We start from the raw sequence: 24011 nt of genomic DNA, 5'->3' as shown, positions 1-24011 counted from the left end.
TGTGGCAATGACCATGAGCCAATGATAAATATTTAGTATGATCTGATGACTCTTACTTCCTATTTACATAAATCAATCTCTTCACTTTCTAATTTCTTTGTTAATTCTTTGCTACTGTTTTAATTGTTCTTGACATTTTTGTAAATTAATACTGGTATTTAAGATAAAAGTATTCTTTCAAAAGACGGCAGCCTCTTTCAACCTATGACCCAGGACCTCTAGTAATTTAGGGACATACAAACACCAATCACTACACAGGGAACACAGTACATGCATTCTCTGTTAAGTTAAACAATCTGTTTATATATATTGTATGATGTAGGAATGTTTTGTTTCAAGTATACTGCACAACCCTACCTTACAACGAGTGAACATAAATTGGTTCATTACAATGACATTAAAACAGGCTGAACTATAAAAAGGTTATGGAATGCTGCTCATGCAGTTTTTGGGTAGGATGCTGTCAGTCAAGGACTATTGTATTATTAAGTATTTATTAAAATTACTTAGTTATAAGTTGGACATTTGCAAAAAACTGAGTGGTACAAGGTACTAGAGAAGCATTAAAAAATATCCAAAAATTGTCTCACTGTAAAATAACCATTATATAAAACACAAACCTGTTAAAAACTGTATGTGAAAGAAATTTGCTGGTCCTCTTGAACGGAGTTCCAAGGATTCCTTTCATGTCGTCACCTATTTTTTCTGCAGTCAGTTCCTGTTTGCATGGAAGGGAACACAATTTCACAATGCGCTGTAGCACTGCAGTCAGCATGTGACAAATGCTCAACATTATCTATGACGCAACTTACAACAAAGCCAATTATTACATTAATGGAAATAGGCCACAACAAATTTATATACAGTATATTCTTTACATTCAAACTATGACAAAAATATGTCTGAAATAACAACCCAGTCTACAGCAGGACAAAGGTACAATTCTGCACAATTCACACCATATAAAAGTAAACTAATTGCAGGTTTTGTAGAAATCTTTTTTCCTCATAACCAAGTTGTCATAAGCTGGGCCAAACAATAATTAAATTGCACAACATCAACAAAGTGGAATACAGTAATCCCTCCTCGATCGCGGGGGTTGCGTTCAAGAACCCCCCGCAAAAGGTGAAAATCTGCGAAGTAAAAACCATATGTTTATATGGTTATTTTTATATATTTTAAGCCCTTATAAACTGTCCCACACTCTTATAAACATTTCCTGCACAATTATACAGCATAAACCCTTTGTATTCTCTTAGATATTAGGTGAGATTCATTGAAAATATGTATGTAAACACACTGTTTATATACAGTAAAACCTAAATATTATTTTAAAGATATCGAGCGTCTCCGATATCACATATGTTATAGCCATTACGACAGACAGGCCACCAGCAATAAATACGTACAATGCAAGAAAAATTGTATACAGTAAAATGTGTGTACAGTGATACTAAACTATGTACATGTAATAAGTACTGTACATAGAAAATGAATTATGTTACTCACCAACAATAACACTACAACTTGTCAGATAACAATGAGTTTAATTTTACTGCACAACAAAGGAGAGCGTTACAGCTCTTCTAAAGGAGCCTCTTCAGGCGACTGTGTAGCACCGCCATTGTTCTTCTTCCAGCAGTCTTCAATCCAAATCCCTAAAGCAGATTCCATCCGGACTACCGCCTTATTACATCCACTTACAACTCGTTTTGCACCCTGGTTAAAAGACACTGCGGCCATAGATCTTATATTCTTTTCCTTCTTTTTAAGTAAAAAAGAATCGTGGACTCATTGATGCCGTAATGGCGTCCTGCAGCGGTGTAGAGGTTCCCTTCCTTCAACATATCCAAAACTTTTACCTTTCACAAATCGTTAGTATCTTCCGTTGGCGCTTGGGCAGTAGCAGGAGCACATTGATGCTGAATGAGCGAGACAAGACTTCCTGGTTAACGCAGCGTAATCGAATTCTGTGCTCCGTCGCTGAGCCAATCAGCACACAGGAACTTAACTGCGTGCTCTGATTGGGTAGCTTCTCAGCCATCCACCAATAGCGTCCCTTGTATGAAATCAACTGGGCAAACCAACGGAGGAAGCAAATCCGCGATAGAGTGAAGCCGCGAAAGTCGAAGCGCGATATAGCGAGGGATTACTGTATGAGATTTTACTTGTCTGCGGTGGGTTGGCACCCTGCCCGGGAATGGTTCCTGCCTTGTGCCCTGTGTTGGCTGGGATTGGCTCCAGCAGACCCCTGTGACCCTGTGTTCAGATTCAGTGGGTTGGAAAATGGATGGATGGATTTTACTTGTTAAACTAACCATTTGCCTAAAACAGAATATTGAAGTCTTTCTGAAAGCTACATAGTCAGAAATGCTTTATGGTGCTATAATACGACATTGAATACTTCAATATACTTACAGCAGAGGATTCACAGCCAAATATCCACAGAAGATCATCTAAATCCCTCTCTGTTACGGTCTCATCCAAAGAAACACCAAGCTAGCAATTCAAAAGACAATATTAGTTCTGGAATTTTGCCGATTAAATATATTCAAAACATCTGAAAAAAAGTTATACTTAAGTAAACTAGTGACTAATTCTAGTAGATTGCTGCAGCCACTGCTTCCTTTATCGGAGGTATGAGTGTGGCACTTGCATAAAGTAGGCAAATGACTCGCTTGTCTTCATTTGTGTCATCCATGATTACCAGCTGTGACTGCCTCGGTTCACATTTAATACATGATGGTCAGGATGAAAGATTTCAAACAAATCTGAAGTATTTGTTCTTTGGTATAAAAGAGTGATGTGCTCTCCACAAGTTACCAGCAAGTGTACATAAATGTGATGTCAGATGGGAAAGGAGAATAAGTTACTAGACAAAAGTATTCATTATTAATTTATACTAGTATGTCTGCCTCTCTGAGAAGCTTAGGTTTTAATTCTTTTTCCAACAATTATAAAATTTAGAGGTGACAGTTCGATTAAGTGAAACAATTGCAAGTACAAATGTATGACTGTTGACACATTAAGTTGTAGTTTATAATAGTAAATTAAAGTTCCTTGGAAGAGCTGTACTTTAAACAGGGTCCTCCTGTCAAATAGCATGTGCACCGTCAGTTCCACAATCTTCAGAGGAACACCAAAGACAAAAGGTATAATTATGCCTACCACATCATGACTGTAGACTCGAATGTTGACCTGACGCTGAGCTGCTCTTAGCAGTATTTCTTTCGCTGGTACACCGCATTGAATCTTTAAGGTGTCAAAGAACAGGTCATGCTCTAATTTGTGTCCTGCTCGCTTCAGCCCTGCCAAGCATGAAATTAAACAAAATGGATACCATTATACAAAGTTGCTAGGAAGAAACTGGGACAGACTAAGTTCACATTTAAGACTGTAAAATCGAATTTCAAAGACACTGCAAGGTATATTGTATGTATGTTAGTTTTTGGCTGGTCAAAAACATTACAGCTTTTCTCTAAATTATATTAAAAAGGAAGACATTGCTAGAGCATGTTTCACATTGAAATGTAAGCAGTGTAGAACAGTGTGGTCAAGGCAGTAAGGTAAAGTGACACTATAGGTTTACTGAGCGAGTGTTCCTGAGTGGGTTACTTGAACAATCTCACCTTTGACAGTAGAAATACTGTGGCTGCAGGAAAAGATTAGTATGAAGTGTGCTCAGAGAACTGGATATTGTCAGAGGCCTTGGTTAATGCACAGAAAGATGGAGACCATACCTCAAACCAAGCATTCAAGACTAACAGTCTCCATTTTTTAAAAAAGGGTCACAATAAGGTGCATAGCAGTCATATAGTGATCACTCATTAATCCTTAGGAAAGGATATGTGAACTAAATTAAAATGTCTGTAAATTACACTACTAACTAAAATGGACATATTTATGATTAAAGGTGCTTTATGAAAAAAAGATGTTTTGAATGTGAAGGTATCACTCATTAACAATTATAAAGAATCATGAAGTGTGTGTGCCAATTTACTTGCCAACTCTTTTTTTCCTTTTTTGTGTTTTTGTTTAAATAGCAGTCTCAGATGGGTGGGGGGCATCGTGTTTTTTCTTATATAGCTTAAAATCAGTTATTTTTGTTGTTTTTCTTTGGCTGCATTTCCTTTTCTTGATAGCAATAAAAATTTGATCACCAAAAAAAAAAAAAAATTATAAAGAATGAAACAATTTACCTTCAGCCAGAATGACTGCAGCATTATGCACCCTTCTTGCAATATGCTTAAGTCCCTGCGATCCATGATAGATTGTAAACATGACTGCCATGTTGGCAAGTAAAGCCTGTGAAAGACAGAACTGTTTATGACTTTGTCCAATGACCAAAAAAAAACTAATTGTGTACATTATAAAATGAACAACAAGTCTAAGGAAAAAGCCTTGTTAATATAAAAGAAATATTCCTAATACCTGGGCTGTGCATATATTGCTAGTAGCTTTATCCCTTCTAATGTGTTGCTCACGGGTCTGAAGGGCTAAGCGATACACCTCTTTACCTGCAGCATCTCTGAAAGAAAGCAAAATGTACATTACTGTCCTCAGGGCATTGTGAATCAATTGTAGATCTGTTAAACTGGAAAAGAATGAGATTTACAAGTGAGCTATCAAATGGGAATAAGCAAATTATGAAATAGGAATTATGAATGCTATGAAAGCTTATTTGTATGTAAACTATTTTGCAGTTTCCCAATCTTTTGATCAACATGATCAAGTGAAAAAAGCACCAACACCCACAAAGAGGAACAGAAATGGGATACTTCCCAATTTTTTTCTGCTTGCAGAGAATTTCAGAAAACAGGTTTTACAAAAATTTCAGACAACAGTTTTACAAATTCTGCTTTGCTAGTTCTGGTAAAAAATGTTTAGGCACATGTAGATCCTGCAGTAAATGTGCCAGGGCAGAAATGTAATTAAATCTGAATGGTTTTACGTTTTCACCAGTTAGGACTCCAATGATGCGTCCCCCCTCCAATTTGTAGAACAATTAGTATCCCCTCCCTGTGACTTTGTGTGATTATGCAAACAACACACAGAAGGAGAACACCTTATGCATGAATTGTTAATGTAGTGTGCAGTCTAATTCTTTGTACAGCATGAAATACTTTACTAAAGAAGGCACATATTTAGTATAATTTCTTCCCCACCCAAAACAGAATCTTATACTTAGCTAGACTGAAATACTTTACATATATACAGTAAAAGAAAAAATTGATAAAAATATAAAGTAAGGAGTAAAAAAGTAAGGTTATTCTTTTTGTCAAGTTTCAATTTTGTAGTATTTACCTTGTGACGCCCACCATTCTTCCTGGCATCATTCTAACCAGATTCTCCTTTACAGCAAAAAAAGCTGCATGAGGTCCTCCATAACTAAGAGGCACCCCAAACCTCTGGGAACTGCCAAGGGAAATGTCTACCCCAAACTCACCAGGTGGCCTTATTATACACAGGGCTAACAAATCAGTTGCACAGCATGCCAGAGCCTGGGGTGAAAATAAAAACATAAAATACAACAGATTGTCTATGAAAATCATTTACAGTACAAATCAATTTAAAATAATACAAGTTTGCTTAATGTTACAGCCTTGTACAGGGGTCGCTCTTCCAGACCTAGAATTTTTTCGCTTCATATTCACACTCAGACTAATTTGGCATTGGATTGACATGCCCACAAAGCCTCCATCATGGCTTACAGTAGAAGTCAATTGGAGTGTTTATGTTCTTTTCATTATTTCCTGCATTTCCAATAAGATTAAAGCACTGGTGTTTGACCAATCCACATGACACGGAGTTAAAAAAACCTTCAGGCATCTCTCGGAGATGGCACACTCTCACTGTTTTGGTTGTTTTAGGGTTTGGTAAGGCATTGAGAGGTGAGAAAGAAGGGAAAGCACCCAATTTAACAGAAAGAAGCAAACATGCTTCCTACTCTAATATAAACATCTACATTAAGATATGGCTCACCATCTAATTGAAAAACACATTTAAATTATGTTGTACTTAAATATCAGCTCCTCCATGTTTTCATTTTGCCTATCTGATGTTTATTCATTTATGTTATACTCATCCTCATTTTCATTTAGCCAGGTGTCTGTTATTACTAGAAAATCATAATTATGTGTGGCTAGATATAAATCCAACTTATTGATATTATTCAGGATATGCCTAGAATTGCTGCAAGCAATTTTTTAAATGTCTTTTAATGTATTATTTAATTTTCTGTCTCTTTGCTCACTATTATGATGGTCAGGTGTCCAGTGGATTGCTTGGCCCTTTAATAGAATATGCAGTCCAGTGTTGATCAGCGGAGTGTTATTCAAAGGGAATCTGCTATAGTCCCTGGTGACCTTGATCGACAAATATTTTCCTGAAAATTTGCCTTGCTAGATTAGGGAAACATTTTTCTCTATGCACTCCCTCATGTATTGCAAAGCCAGCATGAAATATCAAGGCTACAGGAGCCACACACAGCACTCTCCTGCATGTGTCCTGTAAGATCTCTGCTGAGCTGCGGTATGCATAATCTCAACTCCCAATCAGTACTTCAGTGTCTCTTGTTGTTTTAGGCACGATGGTGCAGTGGTTAGCACTACGGTCTCACATATTTTTAGCCACAATAATCAGTCCAATATAGTTGGCAGATGCTTCCCTAGGCCTCAGGGACAATTAAGACACCATTGCACCATTGTAAGCCACTCAAAACTACTTTAGTTCCTCCTTCCCCGTTGACTATTTCTGTGAGCGAAGTGAACTCTGCGGGTTTTGCTGATCACTAATGAGGTCCAGGGTCCAGAATTGTACAGACACTAGAGGGAACTCTGAATGTGGCATCTGAACTTCCCCAGAAAGCAATTCCATGCAAGGAATTGAAAGACCCTCCTGACCATATGCCAGTGGAACTTGAACTCCTGTGGAAAGCAGACAAACTTTCGGCTGTTGGGAGTAATGGAGGCCACACAGAAGCAGAAAGAGTTGATGTAAGGAGAAAAGTCAGTTTGTTCAGTGTGCTAGACACTTCACAAGAGTGGAGTTTAAAATAAGGCTAGAAGGGCTTAGTCTTTTAATTTTCAGTACTGCTTATGTAAGGTAACTCCTAAAGCTCAACACCTTCTGTTACATCTTGTGTGTTTTTTTGTAATAAAAATTATTTTTTGTTTTTGTATGAAGTCCTCTTTGCCTCCTTTTTGGGTCTGGCGTTTATTCCAGCACCCATCCACTGCCGGATTTTCATATTTTTTGGACAATTTTGTCATTATTTAGGGTGTAGAGAGACACCGACAAGGTAGTTTTCAATCAGTATGTAAGAGAACTCTTAGTGAAATTAAACAACAAATCTAACTGAAATGGATCAATGAATGAATGAAAAATTGTATATTTCTTAGTAGTTTAACAAATAAATACAAACAGTATTATTAAGAAATTGAGCCATAGAAGCTATTAATTATATTAAATGCACAGCTATTTAGTATAAATAAAATTTACTGCAAGTATACAGTTATGCAAAGCCATATTTTAGAAAATGATACATATTAATTTTTAATAACTACAGTAAGTTTAAATGAAAAAGTACCAGATCTTGAAATAAAATATCATTGCATACTCTGTGTGGGACATTTCATAACACACACACATATTATTACATAGAATTTTGCTCTGTCTAGATTTAAATATGTTTTAACAAATCCATAAACTAGCTTTTTATTGTAATTTCCTTGATATTTTTAGAAATTTATTTAATGCTTACATATCCAAATGGTAGAATCAAGAACAATTGTATATGCAATTAAGTAATGAGTTATTCCACTGCAACATAGTTAACCGAGAAATCTCAGAATCAACACATTTGTAGAACTACTTTAAAAATAAAGGCAAAGTTTGCTTATCTGTCTAACTTCTCACCCCATTCTGATGGGCTCTGTCCACAAGCCCTGTAAAGTCTTCAACACTGCCTTCTGTGTCTGGATACTGAAACAATACACCAGAGACATCTTTGGTGCTAAAATCCATTTCATTAGGCCTCTTCAGTTCTGTTGTCACACCTATATAACTACAACAAAGCAGTACATACAGAACGATTAGGAAGACGAGCGTATTTTAAGAAGAACTGTTAAAATAATACAGGTTTCACTTTATATTAATGAGTTGAAAAATATAATAATTTAAACATTATTTTTCATATACAATCGGCCCCCATGTAAATATTTTTTCTTGCATATTATTTTTTCTTGCACAAATATTAAAGATTATTTCAGCATCTAAACTGGATTAAATGCCTCCGTGTCTAATGAGAGTATACATGCCGCTTTGCTAGATTAAAATTCTCCTCACAGAAGAGGTTGTATAGAACTAGATCAAGCTGAGATCAGCCTCTGACAAAGGAGTAAATCCTGTATTGGACTATGGAATGTGCTGTAGATATGCCAGCTAACTTTTGATTTAGCCTTGTCCATTATCAATACATACTCTGGGAACCAAAGAACTGAACTCTGTGAACAGCCTATTTGAGCTGGGGGGATTTATAATTCACACAGCCAAAAGCTACTTTATGATTACAGTGATAATTTGTGCAAAATAGACATTTCTAGCATTGCACATATTTTTTTAAAGATGAAAAAGGGCAAAAAAACAACTAACCCCTTTACACTCTAGTCTTAACATTGCATTATTTAAGGTATAAATGAAAAAAGTGAAATGCAGTTTACAGAGAGCAAGAAATGTCTAAAACAAGTACAGGAAGTGATATATATGAATTAATTGCTTCCTGTCCACCCCACTACTTCAGCGTAATATTTTTAAATCCTGCTTGATCTAACATAGAAGGTTTCAAAGGACGGAAGAGGGCCGGATGACTGAAGAACACAGCAACACTCCTAAAGGAAGTATTTATTTATGCTAAAATAAAGTTCAAAAGATTACCCTTTACAAAAGGACAAGACTAGAGGTTTATTTTACCCTTAAATTACAACTAGTGGACACTGAACAGTATGATACAAGAAAATGCAGAAAACAGCAAGAAAACAGTAAGCCTACATTCATTTACTTTTGGTTTGCAAGCTGAATTGATGTAAACTGATCTCTCTACCAGCCTAAATGAAAACTGGTGAAAAAACAGAACTATTGAACAAAATGTTCTCCAATGACACTACCTATCAGCAAAAACTGAGTAAGACCCGTTTTTCTAGTGGAACAAAGAATGAATGAACCAAAATATTACTTTGCTCTTGTTTGTACAACTGCTATCGTCTGGGGGTGACATCGTGGGTCTATGTAAAATTTTCTTCTTTTGTTGTGCCTGAAATTAAATAGAAATGTTTTATATACACTTATATATATATATGTATAATTTGGCTTAAATAGAAACAAAAATCAAATAATTCTGTATTTTAAAATAGACTTTTATATACAGTATCATCCTTACAATATTCTGATATACAATACAAAAATACTGATAATCAAAGCAAACCAGATAAGGTGTAGCACAAAGCGAATACGCCACATTTCAGTATTATTATTTTTAGCTATTACAATGCATTCTTACTTTTTTGTAATAAACAGAAATGCAATAAATTGAGATCAAACATTATTCAATGCATCAAACTGCATAGTTTTGAAGAACAATACAGCATAGGATATTGTACAACAATGTGCAGCATGTAACACATATGGCATTATCTGTCTTAATAGATTAGGTTTGAAAACATTATTTTAACAATTCACAACACATTTTACTTGAGGGTGAAAACCTTTTCCTGAAACCCCTGGTCTAAGCTCTAATGTTGTAGACACTGTGCTTTCAGAAACAGAAAAGTACACCATTTCTTTCAACATTTAGAAGAATAAGAGTAATTTCTCCCACTCAAATGTGTACTTACACACAAACTTCAAATCCAGCCATTTAATTAATTGTGCAGCTTAATTGGAATGTATTATGTTAATACAAAAATGTAAAAAATATGATTTTTACTACTGTTTCTATTTTACACAGAACTATTCATAGCAAATACTCACAAAACATTTTGAAGAGCAGTTCACTTTAAAAGAACAAGATGAAAAAAATGTTTTGCATGTGGAGACAGTTTACTCAGACAGTACTGTCAAGAGTGTATTGTCTGAAGGCTCTCCGAAACCAGCTGGCTTATCTACAAGTCTTTTTTGTGGAAGTAACTGTGGGCAATAGACGATTGTTCTTCTCTTCTATTTTGCCATAAAGCCTTTGAGTATTACAAATATCTGTATGCATTTATGCATTAACACTTTGTGCATTTGGAATTTTTACTTGAAATTTGTCTCATGGCTACTTCAGTGCTCTGAGTAATATAGTAACCTGAAAAAATTAACTTAATATTGCCTATTCAAACCAACTTTGCCCAGTTTAGGGTCGGAATGAGCCAGAACCTCCACCAGTAGCATCTGGTACAAGGTATGAACCTGGTGATACCAGTCTGTTACAAACCCCAAACACTTAAAGATGCTATTGTGGGGAACAGCCCGGACACAGACAGGCAGACATCGTTTTGTCACCCAACACACGTTTATTATACAATTATTATTTACAATTATTGTGCCACACAACCCACAGACTCCCCCAAAGTCCAGGCCAATACCACAACGCCTTTCCTTCAGACCGCCTCCTTCTCTCTCCTTCCAGACCTCGTCCTCTTCCACCCGACTCCAACCTCGAATGAAGGGAGGCGGCCCCTTTTATTCATACCCAGATGTGCTCCAGGTGTGCACCGGCAATCTTCCACCCGACACGCCCCAGTGTGGCGGAAGTGCCAGCTGTCTCCCCAGATGCACTCCGGGTGTTACCTCTCTTCTTCCCCCCAGCACTTCCTGGTGTGGCGGAATTGCTGGGGTTCAGGGTCCATCAGGCACAGGGATGCCCCCTGGCGGAGGCCACGGGCCCCTACAGGGTTGGGCTTCCAAGCCCTGTACCCGTGGCCCCCAACACAACCAGGGCGGACGCCCCCTCGCGGTCTGGAGGAGGAATGAACCCTCCTCCTGTCTTCCTGGGCGTCCCGGCCGTGCCACACTATATAAAAATAATCTTTGAAATTTTCATAAAATAAGACAAATGGTAATTACCAAGATTTCACAAATTGGTATTCTGACAAAAATTTATTTTAGTCATTGACCAAGATATTCTTGAAGGCCACACAATTCAAAACAGTGTACAAATGACTATGAAAAGCATTAAAACAGTAAGACACATTTTACATCCTCAGCCAATTATTTAATCTACTCAGGATATGGAACTTAAATCAAGCTTGCTCTAAAATAAATCAATATATTGAACAAATAACATTTTAGGACGAAAAGCATATAGTGCATTGTATGTAGTGCACAAATAGTGTACCTGTGACACAACTGCATGGCTTCTGCTGCTGCAGTTCCTTCATCCAGTAGGGATGCATTGGCCACATCCATTCCGGTCAGATCACAAACCATTGTCTGATAGTTAAGTAAGCTTTCCAGTCTGCCCTGAGACACTTCAGGCTGGTAAGGGGTATACTGTGTGACCCTACAAGAAAAATGAGAAATAGGATTACAATTATACCATAAATGGGAATATCTTACCAAGTAGAGCATGGGTGTATTTATCTCCGTAAGTCAAAGCTACTGTGTTAGCATGTTTTTAGTCCAAAAGGTCTCACATCTATATAGAATAATCCATGACAAAATTAAGATTTGCAAAGGTGGCATACTAATTTCTTATGAACAGATACTAAAGCTTGCTGAATGAGTTAACTCCAGTAAATACATATGGATATTTATGTCTTTATACCAAAGAAGCCAGTATGGCAAATTGAAGTACATGGTCATTTCAAGGACATTGTATCTTTTTAGAATCTTAATACTCACACTGATCATCTCCATTATTAAGCATAAATGGCCCAGAGATCTCGGCCATTCAAAAATTCAGTAATTCTAATTAGCCAATTATGCTGTTTTAAATGCAGTATGAACCAGAAAGTTAGCCTGCTAGCTTCATGGATGCTTATTGTTGTGGCATGCTTACCCCTATTTATATCATGATTCATTTTGAGCAAATGTTATGTGACAGTCAGGGTTTGTTCTCTAGTTTGCTTATATTCCTTTCTTGTGACATCTTCATTTATTTTAATTTGTTATTTTTAGCATGTTTATGGTAATAATGTATTTTTGTTACTATTGTTTTTTTTTATTATTTAGTAGCTATGTAATACAGTAATCCCTCCTCCATCGCAGGGGTTGCGTTCCAGAGCCACCCGTGAAATAAGAAAATCCGCGAAGCAGAAACCATATGTTTATATGGTTATTTTTATATTGTCATGCTTGGGTCACAGATTTGCGCAGAAACACAGGAGGTTGTAGAGAGACAGGAACGTTATTCAAACACTGCAAACAAACATTTGTCTCTTTTTCAAAAGTTTAAACTGTGCTCCATGACAAGACAGAGATGACAGTTCCGTCTCACAATTAAAAGAATGCAAACATATCTTCCTCTTCAAAGGAGTGCGCGTCAGGAGCAGAGCATGTCAGAGAGATAGAGAAAAGCAAACAAATCAATAGGGCTGTTTGGCTTTTAAGTATGCGAAGCACCGCGGCACAAAGCTGTTGAAGGCGGCAGCTCACACCCCCTCCGTCAGGAGCAGAGAAAGAGAGAGAGAGAGACAGAGTTTGTTTTTCAATCAAAAATCAATACGTGCCCTTCGAGCTTTTAAGTATGCGAAGCACCGTGCAGCATGTCGCTTCAGGAAGCAGCTGCACAGAAGGTAGCAACCGTGAAGATAATCTTTCAGCATTTTTAGACGAGCGTCCGTATCGTCTAGGTGTGCGAACAGCCCCCCTGCTCAATCCCCCTATGTCAGGATCAGAGAAAGTCAGCGCAAGAGAGAGAGGGAGAAAAGTACGTTGGGTAGCTTCTCAGCCATCTGCCAATAGCGTCCCTTGTATGAAATCAACTGGGCAAACCAACTGAGGAAGCATGTACCAGAAATTAAAAGACCCATTGTCCGCAGAAATCCGCGAACCAGCAAAAAATCCGCAATATATATTTAAATATGCTTACATATAAAATCCGCGATGGAGTGAAGCCGCGAAAGGCGAAGCGCGATATAGCGAGGGATTACTGTATGTTATATTCTCTTGTGTTTTTTGGATGGACTCCCAAGAGGCAGGGCCACCCTAATGTCACTGCTGAAGGACTCTCTTCAGCCTTTATATTCTGAAGTGGAGTGTGAATCTTACAGTGTTTCAGTAGTATTTGCAGAACTCCTCTTTTTAAGTATTGACTTTTCTGGTGTGGGATATGGCCAGTCATTCATCCCGGCCAATACCCCCAGGTCGCTAGATGGAGCCCTCCTTGCAACGTGGAGATGCCCCGAATTCCAGCAGGGCATCATGGACTATGGAGGTTTAATACACAGCCCTGCTGGATAATGTCGGGGCCGCTGCAGGGAGACGCAGAGATGTTTATTTTCCATACAGCCCGGAAGCAGATCCCAGTCACATGGTTAGAAGAAATAAAGTGCTTCCGGGCTGATGAAGAAAAGGAGTTTTTATCTGACCCGGAAGTGTTAACAGTCACATGGACAGAGAGAGAAAAACACTTCCGGGTCAAGGACTATAAAAGGACTGTGGGAAATCCCAGATGTCGAGCTGAGCTGGGTGGAAGGGTGGAAACGCATCTGGGAGTGTGGAGGATTGTTTGATTGATTGATTGATTATTGTATTGTATATGAGTATTGTGGAGAGGAGGGTGGTTTGTGCACGTTATTATTATAATAAAGTCAATTATTGGACTTTTACCTGGTGTCTGGTGTGGTGTCCGAGGGTTCAAGGGAGCGAGAGTGCCCCCTATCTGTCACACTGGCTTCTGCCATAAGCCATATTTATCTCAATGGGCATCAACTTTGGAGACAAACTATCTCCCAACCTAATCAATCATCTGTGAAATTAACTATAACAAGCTAATCAGAACAGAGATCAATCACTATCTAATTTCCTACAGTCATAAGGCAGTATATTAAACATAGACCAGCAATCAAGCACCACACTTGACAACTTGCCAGAATCCATGCCCTGAATAATTCAGCCTGTTTGGGGGACAAGTTTGACACCATCTTTCTATCAGAAAGGCATGCTCACCACAGAGAATACTGCTGTAATAGAAATAAGTATACTTGAAATTATTCTGGAAACTTGACACAGCTACAGCAAACAAGTTCCAGAAAAGCTTGCTTATCCATCCATGCATTATCCAACCCGCTATATCCTAACTACAGGGTCACAGGGGTCTGCTGGAGCCAATCCCAGCCAACACAGGGTGCAAGGCATGAAACAAACCCCGGGCGGGTGCCAGCCCAGCACATGGCACACATACACACACCAAGCACACACTAAGGACAATTTAGGATCGCCAATGCACCTAACTTGCCTGCCTTTGGACTGTGGGAGGAAACCCACACACACACACGGAGAGAACATGCAAACTCCATGCAAAGTGTGAAGGCGAATCCGGGTCTCCTAACTGCGAGGCAGCAGCGCTACCCACTGTGCCACCGTGCCGCCCTAAGCTTGCTTTTACTATACTAAATATTTGGAGCTCCAAATGACAAGGAAAAAATTAATAACAAACCTGAAGAGAAAGAATAATAAAATAACTTTCTTAAACAAAGCTTTCTACATATTATTGAATAAGTGGCTTGTCCCTGCTTGTACTGAAGTAATCCTGTTTTTACGATTACCTTGGACTAAACCTTTTCTCAGTTTTATAGCATACCTAAGTATTCGTTAGATTAGGGTGTTACCATTTACTGGTTCAGACAGGAGTCCCAACAAAAATTAGAGAACTCTATAACATCTAGCCTATAGCTGAAAACATTGTTTATTTGGGATCTTGCCAGATGGAGTATCATACTGTTATTATAATACAGAGCTAGAAAGATTTTACTATACTTACATAATGTGCTTATCAAGTTCATAATGTAGTTTTAGGAATTCAGAAATCTATACAGAATACAGGAGGTTTTTGATATGTACCCATTGGATAATTATTATACATTTACATTTACATCATTTAGCAGACGCTCTTATCCAGAGCGACTTACAACAGTGTTTGTTAGTTTTTTCGCATACCCCTTGGGGTCAGAGCGCAGGGTCAGCCATTGTACAGCACCCCCTGGAGCAATTACAGGTTAAGGGCCTTGCTCAAGGGCCCAGCAGAGTAGGATCTCTTTTGGCAGTGACAGGGATTCGAACCGGCAACCTTCGGGATACCAGCGCAGATCCTTAGCCTCAGAGCCACCACTCCGCCTGTTATAATGGCTGCATGTATTTAGTGCAGTTTATACAGTATTCTAATGACTTTGTTTTATCTAACGAGTTTTCATCTTTATCCATCTGAGGCATGTGTCAGATATACAAGGATGGAAATATTATTGCTTGTGAGATATTGAATTCTATGAATTCTTATAAGGTTTAGGTGTTCTCTTCATTGAATCTTATCCTTGAAACCCAAGATAATAATAAATCAATCTAAGATCAGCAGTTAATACTATATTTGTACTGAATCCATATAAGTTAAGCAAATATCGTTGGTCTTCATTTTAATTAAATGCTGTGGAAAAACACACCTTTTAAGTTTTACAAGAGTCCATGTTAATCTGGCATAAAAGCTATGTTTCTTATCCAGGTGTAAAAATAGCCATTTTTGGAAGACCTGCTATACTGTATGTTCGACCAAAACATAAAGCCCAGATCTCTAACAGATAATATATTTGTTTCAGAATCTGATAGCTTCTTTCTCACAGTAGTGTATGCACTCAATTCACCCAGTCCATCAACAGAGAAAAAAAATGATAATTTTGCTCTTTGTGAGTAAGTACTTACTTGTGAATTTCCCATTGGGATTAATAAAGTATCTATCTATCTATCTATCTATCTTAATAATTTACAAGCAGTTATTGCACACAGAACTTTGTGTATTAGTCTAACAAGATTCCCTCAAAGCGGTTACAGGTCCACAGTCAAGTGATTTGTAAGATATTATCCGTTCAGGGAGCAACACAATCCCTTTGTTCTGAAGTGCATCTATTCTGCATTCATTGGAGGAAATCAGACTTCTGCATATAATAAAAAGAAAGATTTTTTTTTAGTTTAGAAAGACATCCTTATACTCTGTTTTGCATCTGTAAACAACAAAAGGCCATTTTTATACCCATAAGGTGTGCAGTATTCACCAATATGAAATCTGAAGTTCTCAGAATTGCCTTGCCAAGTTTGGGATTGCAATACTAGGTGGGTCACATTTATCGGCACCACATAAAAACTGGGCCTCTCCATTCTTTATTCCAGCATCATAGTTTTATTGCAGTGGTTCTTAAACTTTTTTTGCGACAAAATTTTACCATTTGTTTGTCTTCAGTACCCAGAATCGCAACAAACCTCCATCCTGTGTCGGGGGTTCCCCTTGGAGAATCGCCACCAACCACAGTCCCCTAAAAAAGACTTTAACAGTCTTTAGGACAACTGTTCATCTCTATAGCACCAGTTGATCAGCATAGAGCTTTGAATGTGTAAACTATCCCAGGAATTTTAAAGATATGATAACCAAAAGTATTCAATAAGAGATCAGTTTAAAATAAAAATTAAAAAAGAACAAACCATCCAGAGTTTTCCAGTAGATTTCTCTGAATAGCAGGTGGCACAGAACAGTTGTAGTAACCCATACCAATGTAGGATCTCCATATCTTGTTTTTGCTCGCTATTTTGTGCAGCAAATCCAAAATCTCATTTTCACCTAAAAAACATCAATTTAAGAGAACATTATTAGTCTTATAGGAACAAATGTTCAAAGACTCAAACAGATGCATAAATGTTAAAGTCAATTACATTTAGGAACCCAGGGATGCTGACAAATTAGTAATGAGGGGCGAGGGGAGTGGAAGACACTTAGACTACATTCACACTACTATGTTTTTGTTTAAAAATTTAGATGGTCTCCATTTTTGCCTTTCATCCACACTACCCCTGTGTTTTTAACTCCTGAATGCAAAGAGTTTTGAAAATGGTCTCTCGAGCCGTATATTTCTGAAAACCCAGATCACTGGTGCAGTGTGCTTTGACAGGTTTGTGCTTAGTACATGGCCCTTCTTGGACTGGATTGTGCTCATTACATTTTCTGAGTTGCTATGCTCAATTTAGACTTGTGCATTACGCTCATTGTCCGTCATAGTAGCGCTGACGTAGCCTTAGGGAAGACATGCCATATGCCAAACTCAAACAAACTAAACCACCATTGTTGCAGTTTAACCCTACAAGTAAGTATTTTGGAGGAAATAACAACAGAATCTTCAGAAATCTCACTTACAAACACCGGGAAGATTTTGACATTCCAGAAATTGTAAACAACAATCAAAGAGAGCAATACAGTATATTAAAACAATATAATCTATGATCACTATTCAGTAATCAAAAAAAGTAGGAGAAAAAAAAAAAAAGACTATTTACCAATTCATTTTGCATAACGTAAATTTTGGGTTGAACTGAAGCCTCTCTCGGAAGCATCACACAAACCAAGAATCTAGCCTGGGGCAGGACACTACATCATGACATAAACAGAAGGCATTTATCAGTGACCAATTAACCTAGAAACCCCATTCTTTTTTTGACTACAACTTTTCAGAAACAAAATGTAAGGTGTACTTCCCAAAAAGCCAGTTATGTGTATAATTAGCACAATTACAATTCATACAAATAAATAAAACCAAATGAAATCTGCTTTATGAATATACTTTAAATCATCATGGCATTCCATGGCAAAATATAAAATGGCTTAACACATGCTAAATCTACTTGTCATTCAGCACTATGGGGAGAGATCACCACTCACCTGGAGTGAGTGCTTAAAACACTGCCACTTGGAATAGAACAGAGTTCTGGTCAGAATAGGAAGTACGCTCTATGGTCATGCTCACCAGCAGCAAGTTTCTGATCAAACTAAGGTGAGTGTGTTACACAATGCAACTTAGATTTGCAACAAATGGTCCTGGTACAACTAGTCTGTCCATACACTGCTTTGTTAACTATCCAACATTTGCAGTTATGAGAGTTAACTCTTCCATTTACACTTCCAGCAGACCCCTGTGACCCTGTGTTTGGATATAGCGGGTTGGGAAATGACTGACTTTCAGTAATGTTTGTCTGGTTAACTGCATTGCACTGCATTAAAAAGTCTCCACCTTCTTGTTCACTATTTCACACTACAAATAGAAAAACCATTTTAGTTGATTTGTGTTTAATACGTCTCTAATAAGTAACAGCAAATGTCTGATCAATTTCAGCACTTCTGTGGAGTCATCCACATTTAGCCCTAAAACAAGACTGATATTAACTATTAACTGTATCATTAATGTGTATTAATTCCTTTTACTGCCACTTATTAGCAAACCAGCTTAATCCAGTTCAGGGTCTTGAGGGTCTAGAACCCATCCTGGTCATATACTTGACTCAAGGCAGAAACTGTTTCACTTTTATATACAATTTAGCAATGTGAATTTTGACATATATTTGACAAACAAATCATATGTACTACACTATTGTAATGTTCACAAAATGTTTAAACATGAATTAGGAAACACCTTTATCCAAAAAGAATCACAAAAAAACAATATACTACATTAAAAGTGATTAATGGAAAATACAACAAAAATAGAGCACAAGAAGCTTAGTAGTACAGAGTACTAGGGTGTTGTACCGTGTTAGCCATTATGACTGTAGAGAAAAGCCAAGCAAAATGACACCTTTTATTGGCTAACTAAAAAGATTACAATATGCAAGCTTTCGAGGCAACTCAGGCCCCTTGCCTGAAGAAGGGGCCTGAGTTGCCTCGAAAGCTTGCATATTGTAATCTTTTTAGTTAGCCAATAAAAGGTGTCATTTTGCTTGGCTTTTCTCTAGTACAGAGTACTAAAGGCATAGCTTAAATACACTAGCAGTGAAAAAGAAAAAGCAGTCAGCTGTTGATGGATGATAAGTCAGTGCAGCTGTAAATATCCAAGGAGGGAGGGGCAGACAGTGGTACCCCAGCTTATCAACGTTTGTTATCAACATTCACCATGAAAATATCAGATTAAGAACTACTCTTGACCTTCACCATAAACTACATGGGGTAACTTTAAAAAAAAAAAAAACAATTATGTGTGGAGCATTCCTTTAATTTTCTTGGCATTAACCCCAAGCTGGTCTTAGAATTCTGCTCAAAAATGGTTAAGACAGATTGTTTCTCAGATTTAGCTGTTTTGATAAGATGTACAGCGTTAAGCCCAAATAATACTTGAGACAGTATTCTAGTTAAATTGTTTGGATAAAACAACATCATACTGCAAAAAAATCATGATTTTTTCTATCCATACTTCCTCTGTATGGTAACGCTTCAATATTCATAAGTGGGGCAGAGCTGTAAAAGCAGTTTTAGAACAAAGGAAAATTGAACCATTTGTTGAATCAAGCAATAGTGATGACATTGGTCATCAGACATTGATATGGATAATGGAAGTGATGCATATGGCTCTGTACAACTGAACTGCCGAGGTATACCTGCTGAATTCTGTCATGTGAAGGTTCACCGTGGTGTAAGTGGGTGTGTGGCAAAACGGCAAAAAGACAGGAATCAAGCCTCCTAAGTACTCTTCACAATGCAGCAACTGTTAATGTTCATGTCAGAGAATATGTGGAACTCGCTTAGCCTTACGCTGTAGTAACTTACAATAACACAATGGACAGCATCCATTAACATGATCAGGAAATTAAATTTTACCCTCTTAGGTGTAAAACCAACAGAAAAAGAGAAGTATGCAAAGATTGTGACCTCGGACTATTTATTGGTGAATGTTGCAAAATATATCACAACAAGGGACATGTACAAAATCTGCATCATCAGTACAGCAGTGGACACTAGACATACCTTTCCTACTTTATGTTGACATTTTAGTATTTACATGTTTCTGTTACATATTATCATTTTTTATTGTTGAAAACAATTCAACGTGTTTGGCTCGTTTTACCCGGGGTAAACCTAATGCTACAGAGGTTAAATTTTAAAAGGGTCATCTGAATTACTCCTACATCAGACCACCTTAGACCAACATTACCATAACAAGTCCTGGATTAGATCTGAAAAGAAATGCATCTTCTAGAATTATTACTGAGGCCTAGATACATTTTAGATGTAAGCAAGAGAAAATTATAAATTGTTGCCTACCAATGTAAACCCTTTATCTATAAGTACTTTGTTTGCAAATGAAGCCTTTCTCGACCTGTAATTTTAATTTACGTGGCAACCTTTTATTTTGTGAAACCACCTTCCCCAGGTGGAAAGATGATCGGTCTGATTGAATGGTACACTATGCCATATGGGTGTCAGAGAAAATCATTTGACACAAAAAAGCACAAGTCATGAATGATTTAATGTCAACAAATAGCCATTTTCCAAAGTTAGTTTTGAGCCCTTATTTACAACGGCTTAAACAGAAACTACTGGCCGTAGTAGGGGTGTGCAAGATTGATATAGATTGACTACAATGATATCCTAATTGTTTTTTAATAATTTGTAAGCTGACATTAACAAGTATATCGCTCACTTGCAAAAAACAATCAAAAAAACACCCTGAAAGTCCACACATTCACTGTGTCATGTAGCCTAGTCTTGCAAGGCCAGAGGGGATTCTCAAACAAGAACACATATCTGGGGATAATCCACTAAAACGTCTATAGTGAATAGTAGTGGAATCCTGTGCTGCAAAGGGTACACACACACATGGCTTCTTCCTAAACACTCACGGCCATTTTTTCCAGCATGTGAAGTTTACAACACCAGGGTTGAGGGAGGAGAGAAAAAAAAAAAAAAAAACCCTGAACAAAAGACTTGACGCTCAGACAAAAATAAAAAGCTAAAATTGCTGTTATCAGTTCAAGAGCTGAGGAGCACAATGAAGCTTAATGATTAATTTGTACATTTTAAAGAGTACTGCAACAGAAGAGATGCTTTGAGAAGTGTTTCTGTCTGCCATAACATCTTCCTGTCATTTTGATTATTGCATCACTATACATTGTAACAGCAAACAGTCTAGGCAAGCACTGTGGTCAATGTATAGATTACATGTTAGAAACACTATGGATATTCTGGTATGTCAACAGTAATTGTCAACTTCCTTTACTTTTTCATTGATACATGCCATTAGATGGTAGATGCTGTGCAGCCTCCTGTGTGCTTCTTCTGGTGTCATTAGACAGATTTGTTGAACTGGGTATTTTGAGTAATGAAATCTGTATCTCCTGTGGCTCTTCGTTACGAACTCTCTTAATGGCAGTGTTTTCTAAGCTCCTATTGACGGGATGTGACATTGTTGACATCAAATGTATATTTTGCAATTCATATAATTACGAATATAGCAGTTTATTGTAACCAGAAGCTTACTCTTATTAATTTGATCCAATACAGCGTGAGACACTTGGGAGCCATCTAATTGTTTCCACCATTTCTGGTTATCTCCTTATGCAGCGAAACTATATGTAGCCTAGTAAGACAGATAGACTACTGTGTGTATGCATTAAATGCTGGAATTTTCCTCTTGTGCAGTATTTGGTGACTTATAGCTACATATGTTAGATTTGTATTCTGGCTTACATGCTGCACATTTCACCTTAATCCTGCGCAAATAAATGTTTATCCACGCTCTGTAGTTATTATGATTAGTATTTCATTTCCCTTGGAATAACTTTTTCTTTATATTTATATTAAGAGCAACTTTGTTGCTGTCATTCTAATCATTTTTGTTGGTCTTTGTACAAGCCTTACAAAGCAAATCCTGTAGGCCAGTTTGAAATGGTTTACTCATACTTGCACTGCTTGGTCTCAGTAATAATTGGTGATTTTGATGTTTTTGTGTTGTTTTTGTGTGAATGCTTCAATTTTTGTATTAAATAACACCCATTTTAAAAGACTTTTAAAAGGCACATTTTTGAAGCATGCAAAATAACGTGTACTACTTATTGTCAGACAAAATTCCAGAAAATATCGAGATACTATTTTTTTTGTCGATATTAGGCTGTACATAAGGTGACATCTGAACAGTTGCTCCTTTTTGTTTCAATAGTGTTGTAATTCTGTTTTTGTAATATTTACCAGTAGCTGGAATGCAAAGAGATGAGATACAAAGCATTTTGGAGTACTAGTGTGAAAGGGGTTTGAGAGCCCAATTAAATATTACGTTAAGTTGGGCAGACTAATATACCAGAGAGAAATTTATTTGCAGCAGGAAAGTACAAAGCATAAGGTACTGTTACACAAATACAAGAAATTAAGCAAAGACACAATAACTGAAAAACAGTGTTATCATAAGTACACACATTTAAAAGATTTTTCACAAAGAAGATTAATGATCTTTTACAGTACATAAAATAAATTCAGAATTTAGCAGTATCCCTACATGTAACTGAATTCAAAATGCTTATAGCTATAGGAAAAAGAATTCTTAAAATTTGGCAAATGGCAACTGCTGAAATTTAGATTGCAAACACAATTACGGTTTGATTTTTCATGTAATAAAATAAGAGTGATTATTGACGCAAGTACTGGTTTTGAATTTCCAGTCCCTTTTCTCTATTTGTGTATATGCATGTAAAATGTTGGTGCAAGTACACTGGATAAACACAAAAATAACCTCACATCAATAATGTACTGTAGGTAATATGATCTAAGGTAAGTGTTAATGTTACAGCTCCATCTGTGGGCATTTATTTGCAAAAGGGAACATTTGATCCATGCAGCATTCATCAGCTTCATAACAGATAAAGTCTGCATTTTTAAATTTTACATTATTCCTTTTTTCACAAGATGAGATATGGCAGAAGAGAGAGACAGATACGATAGACACAGAGAAAGCACAGCAAAAATAGGAAAAAAAGAGAATGGCATCCTAATGGCAAACATTAAAAAACACACTGCACATTTGAAACCGAACTTTAAACATTTAAGCACCAACCAACTGTATTAGCAGAAAGCAAGTAATAACTAGCTGAGCTTTCCAGTCATCCTAGCCGGCATTCCAAAGCATGTACCCCTACTGCGCTTAGCAAAATCTGCCTATTTTGAGCAGCTGTGATTTGACATGAAGTTCCAAATTCTGTGTAAAGATCTACAAAGAATTGCCAAATTTCTTTGATTTTAACATCCCTAACTGCAAGTGATCCTACAGTAACTAATTTGATTTTTTTATCATTTGATAGCACAACAATACTATAATCTCTTCAATTTACAAAACTGTTTATTGAACAGATATGAACAACTTTGCAGGGCTACTAAGCTTAGCTAATGAGACAGACAACATATGGCCTGTTTACTGATGACTGCATATTTAGTTTAATTTTTCTTGCCAATGGGAAGATATTTGACCTGTAACAATTTCACTTGCTCCAAGCTCTCTCATTGTGAAACAGTTAACGGATAACATACACTACAAAATAACAAAGAGAAAAAGGAGATGGGGAGTTGAAGGTGCTGTATCTGGCAAAAAAAATGATGAATCAATTTTAGTCAAATTGGAAAAAAAAAATCTTGCTCAAATAAAAATGAATTTCTTATATTACACAAATACATTTCTAAACATAGAGAATGCTTACAATACCCACACACTCATGCAGAGATAACAAAGGAGAGGCAAGACAGTATAAAAAAGAAATGACTTAAAAATCACTATGGAAACAAAACTTTGCCCTCTTACTACAGAGGATGGCTGGCACACTTGTCCAGTTATAAAAAGCACTATTGTTGCCAGTCTTCAGTATTGCTCTCATACTTTGTCCATCTCTACCCTCCGCTCCAGTATCAAGGTTTAAATGTTGATATTTATACCTGGAGTCACAGGGTTCATGTATGTACCTGAATAAACCGCATTGTGTTGCCATTACCTTTTTAACCGTACATGAACTTGCAGTTGTGTAATCTCAAA

The 24011-nt window shown here is 37.1% G+C and overlaps 1 protein-coding gene across 1 annotated transcript in view; it reads right to left on the bottom strand.

The window, feature by feature from the left end:
• The window catches only part of gldc (glycine dehydrogenase (decarboxylating)), a 64306-nt gene that overhangs the window by 27731 nt on the left and 12564 nt on the right, over positions 1–24011 (bottom strand). Inside the window, exons 3-12 of the mRNA XM_028804977.2 lie at positions 16666–16801; positions 11375–11539; positions 9233–9310; positions 7918–8065; positions 5305–5501; positions 4432–4528; positions 4200–4305; positions 3169–3308; positions 2419–2499; positions 621–718 (exon numbers count right to left, since the gene is read on the bottom strand). Of these exons, the coding sequence (XP_028660810.1) occupies positions 621–718; positions 2419–2499; positions 3169–3308; positions 4200–4305; positions 4432–4528; positions 5305–5501; positions 7918–8065; positions 9233–9310; positions 11375–11539; positions 16666–16801 (1246 nt within the window). The remainder of the gene's footprint in view (positions 1–620; positions 719–2418; positions 2500–3168; positions 3309–4199; positions 4306–4431; positions 4529–5304; positions 5502–7917; positions 8066–9232; positions 9311–11374; positions 11540–16665; positions 16802–24011) is intronic.

The sequence above is a fragment of the Erpetoichthys calabaricus genome, chromosome 7 (assembly GCF_900747795.2).
Source record: "Erpetoichthys calabaricus chromosome 7, fErpCal1.3, whole genome shotgun sequence".
Lineage (NCBI taxonomy): Eukaryota > Metazoa > Chordata > Cladistia > Polypteriformes > Polypteridae > Erpetoichthys > Erpetoichthys calabaricus.
Note: the sequence above shows the minus strand (reverse complement) of the source record. Positions and strands in the feature narration are given on the sequence as shown.